Genomic DNA, 15,529 nt, shown 5'->3' on the forward strand with positions numbered 1-15,529 from the left:
AGCTTATGCAAAGCATGGATTTTGATCAGACCCTCTATTAGTCAACAGCTTTCAGAACAGTTCATACGCCAAACCCAGGCAGCTGAACAAAAAAAAAAAAAAAAAAAAAGATTTGCATTTCTTTGCTATTTATGGCATGTAAAGCAGTAGAAGCAGTCTTTGTTTTCCTTTTAAAATGTGATTGAAATAAACACAATCTTAATCCTAGAATAAGACCTAAACTAGACTCAGGGCCCTCCTCTTTTTCCGTTTGTGTCAGCTATCTCCATTTAATTTCCATGTAGTGGGATTTTAAAGGGCCCTTTTACCTGTCTTTCTTCTTAATGAATCCAACCCGCAAATGGTGGAAGACATAGGCCAGCATTTAGAAGGTCTTTCTCTTGGAAATAAAAAAAAAATATATTTGATTTTATTTCTCAGTCATACCAGGTGTAATCTGAACTCTACTTAGCCTCAGTTCAGGCTCTGGAACGGTTTCCTTTCTACAGTTATTTTAAGATGGACAAATACGTAAAAAATGAGTCAGGGATATTTTTGATACTCAACCCAATGTCATCTCTGGGACAGTTTCCTTTTTCTAGGAAATTATTTGCCCTCGATTTCAAAATTTTGTTTTTAGAGACAGATTTCGCTGTGGATCATTTGAGACAGGGAGGTGATGAGAAGGACATTCCCACAGATTTAAGGCAGGAAAGGAAAAAAATAAAAGCTGCTACCTACCACACTTTGGTAAATACAAAGTGTTGGGGCTGAGATGGCTTAAGTGAGCAAAGACCCATTAAGTCACAAATGAGTGCCACAGAAGATACCATGAAAGATACCATGAGCATTTGTGGTTAACAGATATGCTACTGCCTCAGGAAAGGCAAGGGATGATCTGGAAATTACCCCATCTTTAAGGCTGTCCTTAAGCACTGCGACTAGCATGCAGAGCCAGCCCAACACTTTTACAAGTAATACAAGCAGGATTGCTCAGATAAGCAGCGTTAGCAGCACATGGCTTAGAGACCTCTTCCTCTGTTAGCAACCCCTCCAAGCACCAAAAGGCCAACCCATAGAATAGATCCCACTTTACTCTAGAAACCAGGGCATATGGCTCCTGTTTGCTTAAACCAGCTCAAGTATTAGCATTACTTTACCATGCTACAGGAAATTTGTTTTCTTAATGAGGAAATGCAGGGAAGGAAAAGCTCCAGCGCCTTTTCAACCCCTCCCCACCCTGCTGGTCAGGACAAATACCTTATTTCACGAAGGGGATTTGAGTTTGAAGAGAATCACCAGACACGTCATGTTTTCAGTATTGACCTTTATTGAGCAAGAACTGCTGTGACGGTTTTACATCAAACAACAAAAGGTTGCGTACTGTGCATGTCGACTAGGTTCTCCCATGAGCAAAAGTCCACCCTAATTGCACCAGTGAGGTAAACATAATTATTTATAAGTAGCTTTTTTTAAGGCTAGGAGAGTTCTGGTTCTCATGAATATTCTAGTACTGTTTTCTGTTTGTTTTTGGCTCAGTTGGTTCTTTGCATAATACATCTTAAGTCGTTCCTCAGATATGTCCCTCCAACAGCTCAGGAAATTCAAAAGCTTCCTTTGCACATTTCATCTCATGCACTATTATTAGTATTTTTTTTTTTTTTAATTTTTATTTTTTTAGTTCCCCAAGCTCTGTGGAGGGAGTACATCTTGAGCCTGCATGCATTCCCCCCCCCTCCCCTATATTGCACAAAAAAAGTAAAATACTGTGTGTCTGGAGCCTCCATGAGAGAACCCATTCTGCTTTAAAGCCGTCACTCACATGCATTTTGCAGCTGTCATATGGCTTAACCTTTTGCACCGACCCAAGCTCTTTATTTTTTTTTTAGTTTAGCTATAATTTATTTAATTCACTCTTTAATCTCTTTTACTACAGCATGTGAAGTAACTTTCTCCACTTTCTTGGTGGACACTAATTTCTCCTCAAAGCTTTCTTCATGTTCCTCTACCTTCTGAGTGACTGTCACAGACTTCGTGATGTATGTGGTTGTACTGTCCCCTCCTTCACTAATGATTTTCTCTGCTTTTTTGGTTACTACGATTTTCTCACCCTTATCATCAACTGGGCTCACGTCTAGGCCATTGGTGACCACCTCCTTGTCTTCCTCCTCCTCTTTGGATTCCTCCTCCTTCTTCTCCTCCACCTCACCATTCACTGCAATGTCTTCTTTCCTGGACTCCTTGGAGGCCTCGACCTCCGCGCTAACTTTTGTTACCTTTGTGACAGTGACGGTCTCCTCCACCACGGCCTTTTCGTCTTTGACTGGGGAAGCTGGCTTCTCCGGAGAGCGGGGCTTCTCTGGGGTCGCCGGCTTTTCTGGAGAGCGGGGCTTCTCTGGGGTTGCTGGTTTTTCTGGAGAGCGGGGCTTCTCCGGGCTCGCCGGCTTCTCCGGGGTCACCGCTTTCTCTGGGGTCGCGGGCTTTTCTGGGCTTGCAGGCTTCTCGGGTGTTGCAGGCTTCTCTGGAGAGGTTACCTTTGGTGTGGCTGGCTTCTCTGGAGATGCTGCTTTCTCTTCCTCCTTGGCTACCTTCTCGGCACCTTTCTCCACTTTCTGTTCCTTTCCTGCTTCTGCAGCAGGTTCTTTCTGAACTCCCTTGGCCGGCTCGGTTACAGGGGATTTAGGGGGAGATTTAGGGGGTGACTTTGTGGGAGGTGTTTTGACCTTCTCAACCTTTGCTCCTACCTCTTCAGCTTTGCCCTTGGCCTCAGCTTCTTCCTCCTCTTCCTCAGCCTCCTCCCCTTCTTCCTTTTCCTCTATCTCTTCTTTTTCAGAGCCTCCTTCTTCTGCTGCATCAGATTTCGCAGCTTCTTCCTCCTCAGCCTCTTCCTCCTTCTCTTCTTCCTCAGGTGCAGCCGCTTGTTCTGCGGCCGCCTTCTCAGAAACAACTTCTTCCTCTGCAGCTTCTTCTGCCTTTTCCTCCTCCTGTTCTTCTTGCTGGGCCTTCGCTGCCATTTCTTCTGCAATAGCTGCTAGGGCATCTTCCATTTCAGACTTCTCATCCTCTACTTTTGTCTCTTCAATGATTTCTTCTACGAACTTGTGCTGGACCTTCAGCTTTGGTGGTTCGATCTTTGTTTTCTGTATTTTAGTTGATGCTATTGTGACAGATGGTTGTCTGTGTGTGAATATGGGCCCAGTAATGCTTCCAGAGAAGGCACTGAATCTTGTCTCTTCACCCTCCAGCAGCTTCCTAAAGCAGTCAGGAGCAAGAAAAACAGTGAGCACAGAAACCCAACATAAGGGGCAGCTATTAGAAATGGCCCTCTGTCAGCAAAACAGTTTTGCAGAATAGGCTAGAGCTGATCAGCATAATCCATCGCTCACAGCCTGCGTTCTGCTTTCCTCAAATCAGCTCTTTCAGTAAATTCATATTCATATGCTTTACATGTGGCAAACATACCACCTATGGCCGATCGGTTGTGATGCATCTTTAGCATCAAAAACTCCAGCTGATTAGCTTCCTGGGCTGCATTATGACTCAGGTGAACTGAGAACTGAATGCAGCCAAAGGTCCCGAATTTAATATTGTCGCTGAGACTTTCAAAGCCAGCTAGAGCATGGCTCTAGTGCAATAATCTGGGCATCCACCCTTGTGTGGCTTTGAAAATAGGAGGCTTCAGAGACTTTGGTTCATTCAAGTGATCTTTGGCAGCAAACAGCTAAAGACCCTAGGGAACCTGTGTTTGTCTGAACAGCCTCAGGAATTTAAAGGGACTTGAGGATTCTTTCTATTTTGACTTTTCTTGTATTCAAAGGCATGTTTTTCATCTAAGCCTGTGACCCAGAAAAATCAGTGGTTCTGATTAGAGTTCTGAAGTGATGCAAAGGAGCCTAAAAAAAGTCTGCCAGGTGATGGCAATAGCAAGCAGTTTTCCTGCTCTAGATTGGAGTGGATGCCACAGGAAAGTTGAGCAAGAAAAGCAAAAGTGTTTGTGACAAGCAGATTCAGTCCTTGCCTGAAACTGTGATCGAGCAAGCACACCGTCTCTCTCAAGTGATAAAAGTGAATTCAGATGACAAGCACCGCTTGCTTGGCATATGCAAAGCAAGCAGGAGTTAAAAATAAGCTTGTCTTTTGCTTTTGTAAACAAGGGCAGGATGCAGCACCAGGGTGCCACTGCACTGAGTCATGCCATCCCAGTGCCACTGAGCGCACCGGGAGCTTCGCCACTGATTACCAGCAGACTGGTCCCCAGTGAGCTCTGCCTCCTTACTGCAGCCCTTCCAGGGTCTGCCTAGATTTGGAGAGGCTTGCAGCAATTTAGTCAAGCTCTAATTTGAGTTGTGTTCACTGCATGCAGCTATTTCTCATCCGTGGTACGGCTTCTCAGAGCAGCAGCATCTGCAGTGCTATTAATATTCTAGACATGTCTGCAATGACCCTACTGTACCTGTACGCAGCAATTTCAATATCCAGGGCCATCTTGACATTGAGGAGATCCTGGTATTCCCTCAGGTGACGTGCCATTTCCCACTTTGTTCCCCTAAGCTCATTTTCCAGCTGATGAATTGTGTCCTGCAGCGGAGACAAGAAAGCCCCTGTGACAAAGCCACACACACGGAGAGCGCGAGAAGTTGGGGACGGACTTTCAGAAACGCACCGACAGTGAGCGCCGGGCTCGGGGCAGCAGGACCCCAGACCCCACAGACCCCCCCTCCCCAGCTCCCCCCGACCTAGCACCACACTCAGCACCCAGAAGGGGGCTCCATCGCCCCACAACACCCCCACCCCGCCATCCCCAGCCTCCCCCCGGCACCTGGTAGGTGGTGAGGTCGTTGTTGTGGCGCTCCTCTATGTCGCTCAGCTGCCTCTCCAGGGACTCCTTGGTGCCGCGCACCGACTCCAGCTCGATGCTCTTGGACTGCAGCTGCCTCCGATACTCGGCGATCTCCTCCTTGGCGGAGCGGATGGCCTCCTTGTTCTGCTCGGCCGCCTCCGTCAGCTTGGCGTAGCGGCACTTGAACCACTCCTCGGCCTGGTGCATGTTGTGGTCGGACTGGCACTCCAGCTGGGCACGGATCTCCTTCAGCGCCGTGGTGAGGTCGGTCTTCAGGTAGTCCTTCCTCTCCACCGTGGCATGGGACGCCTGCAGCTGTGCCAGCAGCTCGGCCACCTCCTCCTCATGGTTGCCCCTCAGGAAGGCCACCTCGTCCTGCAGCGACTGCACCTTCTTGTCCAGCTCCGCCCGCATGAGCGAGGCCTCCTCCATCTCCTTGCGCAGGGCACGGATGGTGGCCTCCGTCTCGTCACGCAGCCTCGCCTCATCCTCGAAGCGCTCCCGCAGGCGCTGGATGTCCTCCTCGATATGCTCCGAGTCTAGCTGGATCTGCGCCTTCTCGTGGCTCACCTGCTCCAGGGCTCCTCGCAGCTCCCGCAGCTCCTGCTCGTAGGCATCGCCCAGCTGCGCCCTGCCGGCGTGCTTCTGCCGCAGGGCCGCCAGCTCCGCTTCGATCTCCTTGTTCTGCTGCTCCAGGTAGTGCACCTTCTCGATGTAGCCGGCGAAGCGGTCATTGAGCCCCTGCAGCTGCTCCTTCTCGTTGGAGCGGCTCAACTTCAGCTCGGCCGCCCCGTTGAGCAGCGACGACTGGCTCACGTCGAGGCTGTCGGCGGAGCTCAGCACCGTGGAGCCGTAGGGGGCTCGGGGGGCTCCGAGGTTGGGGCGCTTGTAGGAGGACGACACGGTGCTGCCGGAGCCCCTCGACCACGACTGGGAGCGAAAGCCGCTGGACGGGGAGGCGCTGGCACGGCTGTAGGTGGCCCGGGTCTCGGTCACCCGCCGGTACGAGGGGTTGCCCAAGGGCTCCATCGTGTAGCTCATGGCTGGGGACACTCCGGGGGCAGCACGGCGCTGCTCCGCCGCCCGCCGCCCCTTATAAAGCCCCGGCGGCACAACGTGGCCGGGGGGGCGGCCTCCCCCCGGCCCTTCCCCTGCTCCGCCTCCCCGGCTCCTCCCCTCCCTCCCTCGCCTCCCCCATGCCCCGGCTCCCCCCTTCCCTCCCCGGCTCCCCCCTTCCCTCCCTGGCCCCTGCTCCCCGCTCCCGACCCCCCCAAATCCCGCTGCCCCCTCCCCGCTGCGCCCCTGCCCCCGTTCCCTCGCTCCCCCGCTTCCCCCTTCCCTTCCCCCTGCTCCCTTCTCCCCCTCCCTTACATCGCCGCTCTTTCTCTTCTTTTCCTATTTTCCTTTTTTTCCCTTTCCTTTATTTTCTTTCTTTCTTTCCTCTCTTTACTTTCCTTTTCCTTTCTTTCCTTTCCTTTTCCTTTCCTTTCTTTCCTTTTCCTTTCTTTTGTTTCATTTTTCTTTTCCTTTCTTTTTTCCCCTTTTCTTTCTTTCATTTTCCTTTCTTTCATTTTCCTTTCTTTTATTCCATTTCCCTTTTTCTTTCATTTCTTTCCTTTTCCTATCCCTTTCTTTCCCTTTTCCTTTTCTCCCTTTTCTTTCTTTTACCTCTTCCTTGCCCCTTTCCCCCCCTCCAACCCCCGCAGAGGCCATGGCGGAGCGCAGCGCCCGGCGGAGCCCGCAGGGTAGGGCCCGGGGCCGGGTCGGGACCGGGGCTGGGACCAAGACCGGGGCCAGGACCGAGGCCAGGACCGGGGCTAGGACCGGGTCCAGGACCGGGGCCAGCAGCAGCGGCTGCAGCACCACGGGCAGCTCCCGCATGGCCCGAGGGGTGCGTGAGCAGGGGGCAGAGGGGACCCAAAATGCCACCCCCCGGTGCCACCTCCCCGGTTCTTCCTCCCCAGGCGGGCTGAGACATTTGAAGGTCAAAAGTGGCCGGGGCCGGGGGGCTGGGGGTGCTGCGGGAGGCTTTGCGGCAAGGAGAGCTCTGCCTCCCCTTGGGGGCCAGGACAGCCGCAGGAGGGGGGCTGCAGGGGGCTGGCTGTGCTCTGCCCTGCAGCCGTTGCAGGAAACAAGAGTTTGAAAGCCCCCCCTGCACCTGAAATCCCCGCTCTTGGTTCTCCCTTCTCTCCCTTTCTTCCTCTTTTTTTTTTTTTTTTTTTTTTTTTTTTCCTCTCACCCTCCCGGTTTCGTCTATCGCTTGGTGCATTGCTTAGAAATGAATTCTCCTGCTTGGAAACCTTGTTAGGGATTATGTTTGCGTGGTCCAATATACTTTCTAGGGGTTGCATGCAGAGGCTAGCTAGCATCCAGACTTTGAACTCCTCCTGGGTGGGTTACAGCTACATAGGCAATTGATTAGTAAGCAGCAAAGAAAAGAACAGGAAAAAAAAAAAAAAAAGTCCTGCTGGTGCTAGAAAAATCACTGCTACAGCTCCATTGCAAAGCAAAGGAAAGCTGAGGGGGGCTGGTTTTAACTCCTCGTTCCGAAAGGTGCTGAAAATGCGTCTGCCTGTGTTCAGCAATCTGTGAATTTTGGAGGAGTTGATCTTGTTAACAGGCTAAATCCGTCCCCAGAAAAGCCTTCCTGCCTTTAACCTGGGACATCCACAGCTCCTGCATTTGCTGCTGCTGTGTCTTCATTGTGGAGAGTTAGGGAAGTCCAAGGGACAGGGTTAAACTTTGCAAGGCACATGGAACATCGGACCTCTGCTGGCTCATTAATATGATGCTGTCATAGGACTGCAGCACTGCAGTCAGTGGAGAAGTCAGAATTATCCCCGGTATCCGCTGAATTGTATTTGCAAACACAGGCAGTTAGATCCACTGTTTAACCTCTCTGGAGTTTTATATGACAAGCACAGAGAAAAGATTATACCATAATTGAAGCAATCATGGATTCTAAATCTGTTCCATTTATTTTGGTAGAAGTTTTCTCCATAGGCAAAAAGCAGCTCTTTGGGTTTGATTGGAAGTCAAAACAAAAATACTGTCTATTATGGCATCACATTTTGTTTAATTTTAGGGAAAAATATGTGTTATGATCTGGTTTATTACTTTTCTTTTCCCTTGATAAGGAAAAAAAGGGTGGGGGGGGGGGGAGGGGAGGGGCTGAACATGTTTTATACATATGTAAAACTTACTGGAAAAGCAAACATATGGTTAACAGAGGTGCTTGGGAATTTTTATTATCCTTTTAATGTTCTGAAAACAAGTTAATGGAGTTGAACAGCAAGTAAGGAGGGACATACTGAACTTGGTAATAGAACTCCCTTTCATTAAATACAATTGAGGCATGGATTGTTTTAAATCCGTTTACCCAGCATGCAAAATAAATTGTTGCTTTATAATCAAGCAGTGATAGCGTTCAGCTTATTCATTGCATCTTGAAATTCAAGCAGTGCAAACTTTTATAGAATACAATAATTTTCATAATACATTTTGACTACCTTAAAAATCAGGGTATTCAGGTAAGGAAAAGTTTTTATTCACACAGGCATTTACAAGCATGTACAGAATTTCCTTCTGAAATAAAATACATCATTGTCACTTTAATCACAGTCTTATAATATGCATTTCTGGCTATAATAAGATGTAGATGGACAGCGCTCCTGCTACATGATCCTGAAGGTGATCTGAAGGTTAGAATGAGTCAGGGAAATTAGTCTAAAATGATGCCTTATTTCTGATGAGCATCTAATTCCTTTTTGCTTTTTATCTATATCCATTTCTGGAGATTTTGAAATTAAGACTAATATTTCTGCTTATAGAGAACTTTTTTTCCCCAAAGTTTAACAAACAAGCAATGCTACTTCGGAGCAAACAGCAACATGATGTCTTATGCTTTGAAGCAAAGGCATGGAAGGAGCAGGCACTCACACCGAACTGCAAATCAGCTGCATTGATTTTAATCTTGATTACGCACTACTGACAAACCTGCAGTAAAGAAATACTATGGAAGGATGAGACTGAGTTCTGCAGCTTCCTTAAAAAAAAAAAAAAAGGAGACAAACCACAGAAGGCGGAGTTGCACAACAGCCTGACTGCTTCCAGATAAAGGAGTAGAAAATACATTCAGTGACAATGAATTAGCTTGAATATCTTTTAAAAAATGATAGTATCAGATGAGTAGAAGGAAAGGTGTTGGCTTTTTTTTTTTTAGGTTATGGAGAGAGAACAGAATGAATTAAGAGGATTGTCCAGATAATGCAATGCAGTTGATTGGAACTATTAAAAACTATTTGTCAGTTTAATGGGGTTTCTTGTGGTAAGTGGCCGCCTATTTTCAATATAAGGCTGCTTCAAGCTTAAACTTAAGAAATTTAAGCCTGAATAGGTATTAAAGATATTAATGCAAGGAGAGCAAAGTGCAACTTCAGTAGGAATTTTGTCAGGCTGAAAAGAAGAATAAGGAAGTTGGGATTTGGCCCCTTTCCTATATTCCACACCGCAGAGTAATACAGGTGGGCACGACTCTCCAAACCAGTGAAGTTCTGCCGCTTTGTATCAGCCAAAGACCTTGATGTCCTAGAGCTTTATTTGGTCACCGTAAACTGGGAATAAATAATGGCCCAGATAATCTGTTGCCATAAATTGGTCTTGTTCCAGTGCAGCCAACAGAACAAGGACATTTTAGTCCAGCTGAGGATATGTCCTAATAATATTTATATAGCAACAGCTATGGAAGAAAACACTTAGGTTTGTGCACTAAGGGCCTAATCCTCTGTGGTGCTGGGTACCTGAACTCCTAAGGAAGCCCAGAGGTGATCAGCAGACACAGAAGGAGCCCACGGCTCTTGGCAGGATTGAGCCATCACACGAGCAAGCAGTGCTGGTGTCCAGCTTCATGGGAGGCTGCCGCGCAGCACACAGCATTTCCATTTATTTGTTGTAATTTGTTCAGAATCTTGATGTTTGAAATATCAGGTCCTGCGTGGGGTTTAATGGTGGGTTCTTGTGATCATCCACAAATTATCTTTGGCCTTGTTTGGGGCCATACAATGAAGGAAAGGGGACAAAGTGGTGGGAGGGGACTCAAATGTGAGCATCTTGCTTCAGCATGGCTCAAACTTGCTGGCAGTGGCGATGAGGCCAGCTGGCCTGGCTAAGGCAGCTACGCCAGGCTGTTTGATAACATGCCACAGCACAACGCCTGACGGTTCTAGTGCGGAGCACCTGTGCTTTGAAAAATTTATGTGTTCATTTTCCTTCTGTTCTGGACTTTCTCAGGACAGAGCTGTAACACAGTAGTAGTTGCCTAACACCATCTCACTTCTCATCATTCATGTTCAGCCAGAGGTTGTATTTCTGAACCCTAAATCAAACATTCCCAGCCAATTGCATTATTTTCTTTGTGCAGGAATGCTTTGTGCTGCATCTGAAGGTAATAAATTTCTGAAAGCACAGTCCTAAAGCAACATTTGCATTCAATTTATGAGTAAATGAAGGTTCCTTGCAAATTTCTACAGATCATCATTAAGCTCGTTGCTGCTATTCACTTTCCTGGATTTATTCACTGCAAGAGCAGTTAAAGTTACAGAGCTAAGTTTCTTTCCATATCAATACCAAGCATGATTTCACAGCTAGGAGCATACTTCAGTAATTTGCTGACTTAAAAAAGCTAAACATGTACCTTACCACCTACATTTTCCAGTGGTGTTTTCCTTGAATTTTTAAAACACTGCATTGCACACTAGTTTTATAACTTCTGTAATGCATGTTCGTATTCATGGGCACCTCCTGCCTTGTTTCCAAGGGCCAGTGTTCTAGCTTGTGCAAATTCACAAAGGATCGGCCATGCCAAGTGACTCTAGTGGAGGATTTAGTCTAGAGTATTATGATTAATAACAGAAAGATATTCAAGAAAAGTTTCAGAACCTGCTGTAAATTAATGCATCTTTCTATGGCATTAAATGGCATCGTGGCATTCACTTGGGTGAGAGGAAAAGAGAGATTTTGTGCCTCTATCTCCATGGCAGCTATTCAAGTCTCCCATTTTCCACAAATATATTCGAGTAGCATATCAAGTCCTTGGCCAGCAAACCCCTGTCTAAGTTACGAACTGGATATTGAACTCAGTTTCACAGAGTCTTCAAACCACTCTTGGACCAATTAAGTACAGATGTGCCACGTTGCTATACGGAAAGCAGATTCAGCACAAAAATGAACTCTGACCTTTCTTAATGACAATGTTTCTGAAGCAATGACCATGTACATTAAACAGATATTGGAAATCTTGGTTCCTATCAGAGAATTAATTGTAGATTCCCATCTCAGAGAAGCCAAAACACGACAAAACAGAAATAAACCTGCCCAGAACAGCTTTTTTAGGTAGAAAGAGTTTGGAGGTGAAGGTCAGCAGCAAACATGCACTTCCTTATGAAAGGGAATAAGTTGTAAAAAGGGTTCGTAACAGAGATGAATCGGCAGAATTTATATATTTAAAAACTCGTGTCAGTAGGGTGCTGCAAATCAATTTGCCAGAGAGAACTGGAGTAGATGGGGGGTTCACAATGGATGTGTCAGGGTATCACTGCACATTTGGAGGTAAGAATAGCTGCAAGTCTGGAAATCACAACGGAGGTCCATTAGCTTCAATTGCCTTGCCTATATGGTTATAATTCAAATCAGAGCTTCTTGATCCCGTGCCGAACTACATACTGAATTTCACATGTGGCATCTTTGAAAAGCCATAACTCTAATAGGAATCGTGTGCTGTTGAGGAAATGCAGTCTGCAGTAACCTGCTGTCTGTGGCCATAACGTTGAATTATAGGACTAGCGGGATGGCAGGGAGTGAGATGGGACTAGCTACTGATGTTCTCTAATCAATAGTTAGGAAATGGTTGATCTCAGGCTGTCCTGTCTGCCTTGGGAAATGTGTCTATATTCAAGGCATTAAATCACCCAATTCTGCCTTCTGCAGAGCTGGGGGATTCAGGCATACAATGGCCCAGACAATGCGAAGGATCAGCTCTGAGCCACAGCCCAGTCGAAGAAAAACTCAAATCTAATTGGCTCAGATGAAAAGCAAAGGAAATAACATGTCTTTGTTCCCCTGATGCTTCCACACTCTGCTTGGCTTTATGGCTCATTGGTCACTTTTCCTGTGTGTATTATCTGATGCTTCAAACTGATCCATCCTGAAAGTGCCATACAGAAAATAGCACAGGTCAGGATAGCAGCCTTTTAGTGATGAAGCAATCAAAAATAGCTCTTCCTACCTAGTTTTGAGAGGTTTTTTCCTAGCCTCCCCTTTCTAAAAATATAACTTTGAAAAGGCCACAGTGCTTCCTTTTACGATCACTTTTCCTGAAGCTGTACATGCCATATGACTGCCATAGGGCAAAACTATTCCTAGTGCTGCTTCCAAGGAATAACAGTGAAAAATTATTGCAGGCTGGATATTAGAGAAAGTTAGCCACAGCCACGGCTACCTTTGACATCGGTTATCACAACGCATTCATCATGCTAGCAGTTAGAGGCATTATTGGGGTAGAAGCCCCATTTTTCAAGACAGGGAGGTCTTGCCAAGAAGCACTGCCTGCTGTGCTAACCACAGGGTCTGTGTGTGACCCCAACCTACAGTTTTGCAAAATCCTGGGCCTAAAATAACCAAAACTCCTGGGGATTTTAACCCAGCAAAACTGCTTATGGCATGAATGGGCTGGGAGCATTGTGGACATCCCGGCTCAGAGCTGGGTGGCTCTTGGGCAAACTCTAGGCAAATATAAATCAGCATTGCTCCAGTAGTTTCAGAGAAATGCTCACACTTGCAGACATTTCTGGGGAATAAAATCCCTGATCTGGGAGGATTTATGTTTATAATGCATGGACCTAACTCTGTGGCCAGTTACTAGGTTATTTATGGCAGCTGTTCCTAATTAGTTTATAGGCATGGCTCCTTTGTATGCATTTGGGTTTATCTCCTGTGTGCTGTCACCCTGCTTGTGCACTCAGCTTCACTTTAGCACTTGCAGCACAAAAAGCAACAGCTGCATCCTGCTTCTTCACCATGACATTTGACTTTCCTTTCTTTTATTGACTTGTTTTTAGCTGAGGCAAAACAGCGCACTTAAATATGGATGATTCTTATTTCTAAAATAAAAGGCCTGATACAAGGAAACGTTCTCCCTGCTAGTCTAATTTGTATCTAGGTTAATTGCTCTCCTGGTGGATGTTTAATTGATTCACGTAAAGAAAGCCAATGAAAGGCCCTAGCTCAGTGACGACTCTACATAACTGCAGTGACTCCTTTTTCTCTTTAGTTAGCGCTAAACAAGGAGTCCACCTTGTGGATGGCTGTTGAGATCTCCAAGGGATCCATTTTTATTTAGATGCTGTACATAACAATAGTTTATTTTTCTGATGCAGACCACTACAGTAAATTTGGAACAGAAATGAAGAGTTTTGTCTGTTAAGAGCATTTTACAGCAAAATTAAGAAACAAGGGAGCATGAAAGCATGCTTGGCGGACTTACCATGTGCAAAGCCTTTATGGGTGAAAAATCTGAGAATTTCATGGTTTGAATTAGCTTAGGAGTTTGGCCGAGGATCTCAGAGGAGCCTGTGCAATCTAGGCATTATATGCTTCTTCAAATTACAATAGCATGGTGGCAATTTTGTCCCTTAGGACTCTTTGCAGTGGCCTGCTTCAGCTTTCTGGCCTAACCAAGTGCCAGGTTCAGATTTTCCTCCAACAGTGCATCAAATATTGCTGGAACCACAGGGTAAGCTGCAAATGTAAAATTGCACGAGGGAGGGCCTCACTCAAACACAGGTGGCATCCGTATCAACCAGACCTATTTTCGTGCTCGTGGTCACAAAAATGCAACAACGGAGCCTGCATTTTACTGCGTCATCTTTTGAAACCACTCCTCACGTGCCCATGGTCTGAGAAGACTGCCCGGTGCCTTTTGTGATAGACATGTGAGCTGTGCATATCAAGTTCTTCTTCTCTGTTTGTATTTAATAAGGAATTACGGGGATGGACGTGCTTTGTAAGGTATTCCTTCCATTTTTAAGACTGCGTACAGAAATCTGAGCTGCTTTTTGGCCAGAAAGTCAGTTCAATTTCTCCGGCGTTTTGACAACCAAAGAATATTCTTAGTAGAAATACCTATAAGCTGATTAGGAGGGAAGCAATAAATACAAATCAAATCAAATCATGCAGACACTCACAGTAGGAAAATCAATAATTTTAGTAATATATTTTGCAAACTCATTTTATTGTAAAAATATATAAAGCTCCTCAGACATCTTGATGAAGCAGGAGCTGCAAGTCCTCCTTTTTGTCTCAAGGTCCTCAGCTGCAGTAAAGCTCGGAAGTTTTTAAGCAAGTTTAAAAGCCATGGTGCCAATTATACCAAGTAAAAGCTGGCGTGTGCAGAACGTGCACATAGGACAGACTAGCAAGGCCATCCATCCTGAAGGGATAGAGCAGAAGAGAGACATTTATAGGGAGCTGCCTGTGGCAGTTCTGAAATGATTCCATAATGTGATTTAAATGTGGAAAAAACAAAGGTAATTTTTAGTGCTTTTTTTTTACAATCAGACTTTTAAATCAGTTCTAGACAACCATGCATTTGATTATATCAGTGACTGCATAAATCTGTGGTAAGACAGGAGCTTGTTTTCCATTTGGGATGGAAGGAAAGGTCATCAAAAGCATGTTTTTTTTTTCCTAAATTTGACAGTATAAAATGTAATTGTATATTCCTTAGTAGAATTACATTAATCGGAGTCCTTTTTCAATGCTTTAAGGCTCCAACATTTCTGCTTTGTATATATTTGTCTAATTGATCTATCAGCGTGTTCACCACTCAAACTTCTTTTCTTTCTCTTCCCCCGTTACAGATGAGCGTGGGAAGGACCTGCAGGGACAGAGAAGATATCTGCATACAGAAATTCAAATGATCTTCAGCAATGCTGTGGTCACAGTGATGCTGCAAGACCATGACATGCAAATGTGGTGGAATTTGCTGCATTGCTTTTTTTTTCACTTTTCTATTTTCAAGTTTAAGATTAACATTAGATCTTCACTAACTGGCTCCATGCTAATGAAGCACATTTAGAAAATACTTTGAGAAAAGAATTTAAAGGCTATCACCTGTAAATTCCAAGGTCAGAATATTCATCATCGTCCTTCAATATGCTCTTTGTATTGGCATTGCATGTTTTGTCTGAAATTCTGCCAGGCTTAAGGTCTGTATGTTTTAGAATTAAAAAATAAAGCAAACAAAACTCCCCCAGCTGATCTCCTAACCTGATTTTCTTAAACAGCCAGTTGGAATTATTCAATGTTAGTGGAGAATGAGAGGAAGCTTTATCTAATTACCTCATCTCTTCTGATACACCATAGTCTGCTCTCTGTACATCACTGCATCCATTTCCCCCATGTCACTGCCTTGAAGTGACCTCTCAATCATTCTGCCAGCAGTCACAATTTCAACAAACATGTTCCAGTGACTTACAGTGTTTTTTCTACAGTTTTTTTCCTATTTCAAAGCAGTGTCCCCTCCTACTGATAGCAGAGACAACATTCATTCTGTAGATGCTGCTGTTCCCTTTTAGTGCCTCATTAAGTATAATCATGTCCTGTTATTTTAGCTGTGTCCAATACTTATAATTTCGTAATCTGAAGTAGAGATCA

General features: G+C 45.5%; 1 protein-coding gene and 1 long non-coding RNA gene across 2 annotated transcripts; one reads left to right on the forward strand and one right to left on the reverse strand.

Moving 5' to 3' along the window:
• Positions 1-1,289: 1,289 nt before the first annotated feature.
• On the reverse strand, positions 1,290-5,891 carry NEFM (neurofilament medium). The gene is made up of 3 exons (XM_035345035.1): positions 4,799-5,891; positions 4,433-4,557; positions 1,290-3,231 (listed from the first exon to the last, which is right to left on the reverse strand). The coding sequence occupies exons 1-3, from the start codon at positions 5,858-5,860 to the stop codon at positions 1,890-1,892; spliced, it is 2,529 nt and encodes an 842-aa protein (XP_035200926.1). The 5' UTR covers positions 5,861-5,891; the 3' UTR covers positions 1,290-1,889.
• A 503-nt stretch (positions 5,892-6,394) lies between these two features.
• On the forward strand, positions 6,395-15,128 carry LOC118177478. The gene is made up of 3 exons (XR_004755810.1): positions 6,395-6,564; positions 9,042-9,146; positions 14,734-15,128. It is a non-coding gene; the product is annotated as an uncharacterized LOC118177478 (long non-coding RNA).
• Positions 15,129-15,529: the final 401 nt, after the last annotated feature.

The sequence above is a fragment of the Oxyura jamaicensis genome, chromosome 22 (genome assembly GCF_011077185.1).
Source record: "Oxyura jamaicensis isolate SHBP4307 breed ruddy duck chromosome 22, BPBGC_Ojam_1.0, whole genome shotgun sequence".
Classification (NCBI taxonomy): domain Eukaryota; kingdom Metazoa; phylum Chordata; class Aves; order Anseriformes; family Anatidae; genus Oxyura; species Oxyura jamaicensis.

Excerpts from the sequence above, each read along its gene's own strand:
- NEFM (XM_035345035.1), bottom strand. The coding sequence starts at position 5,860 with ATGAGCTACACGATGGAGCCCTTGGGCAACCCCTCGTACCGGCGGGTG. Across the intron at positions 4,558-4,798 it reads ACGACCTCACCACCTACCAG|GACACAATTCATCAGCTGGA; the intron begins GTGCCGGGGGGA and ends TCTCCGCTGCAG. Across the intron at positions 3,232-4,432 it reads ATTGAAATTGCTGCGTACAG|GAAGCTGCTGGAGGGTGAAG; the intron begins GTACAGTAGGGT and ends TGACTGCTTTAG.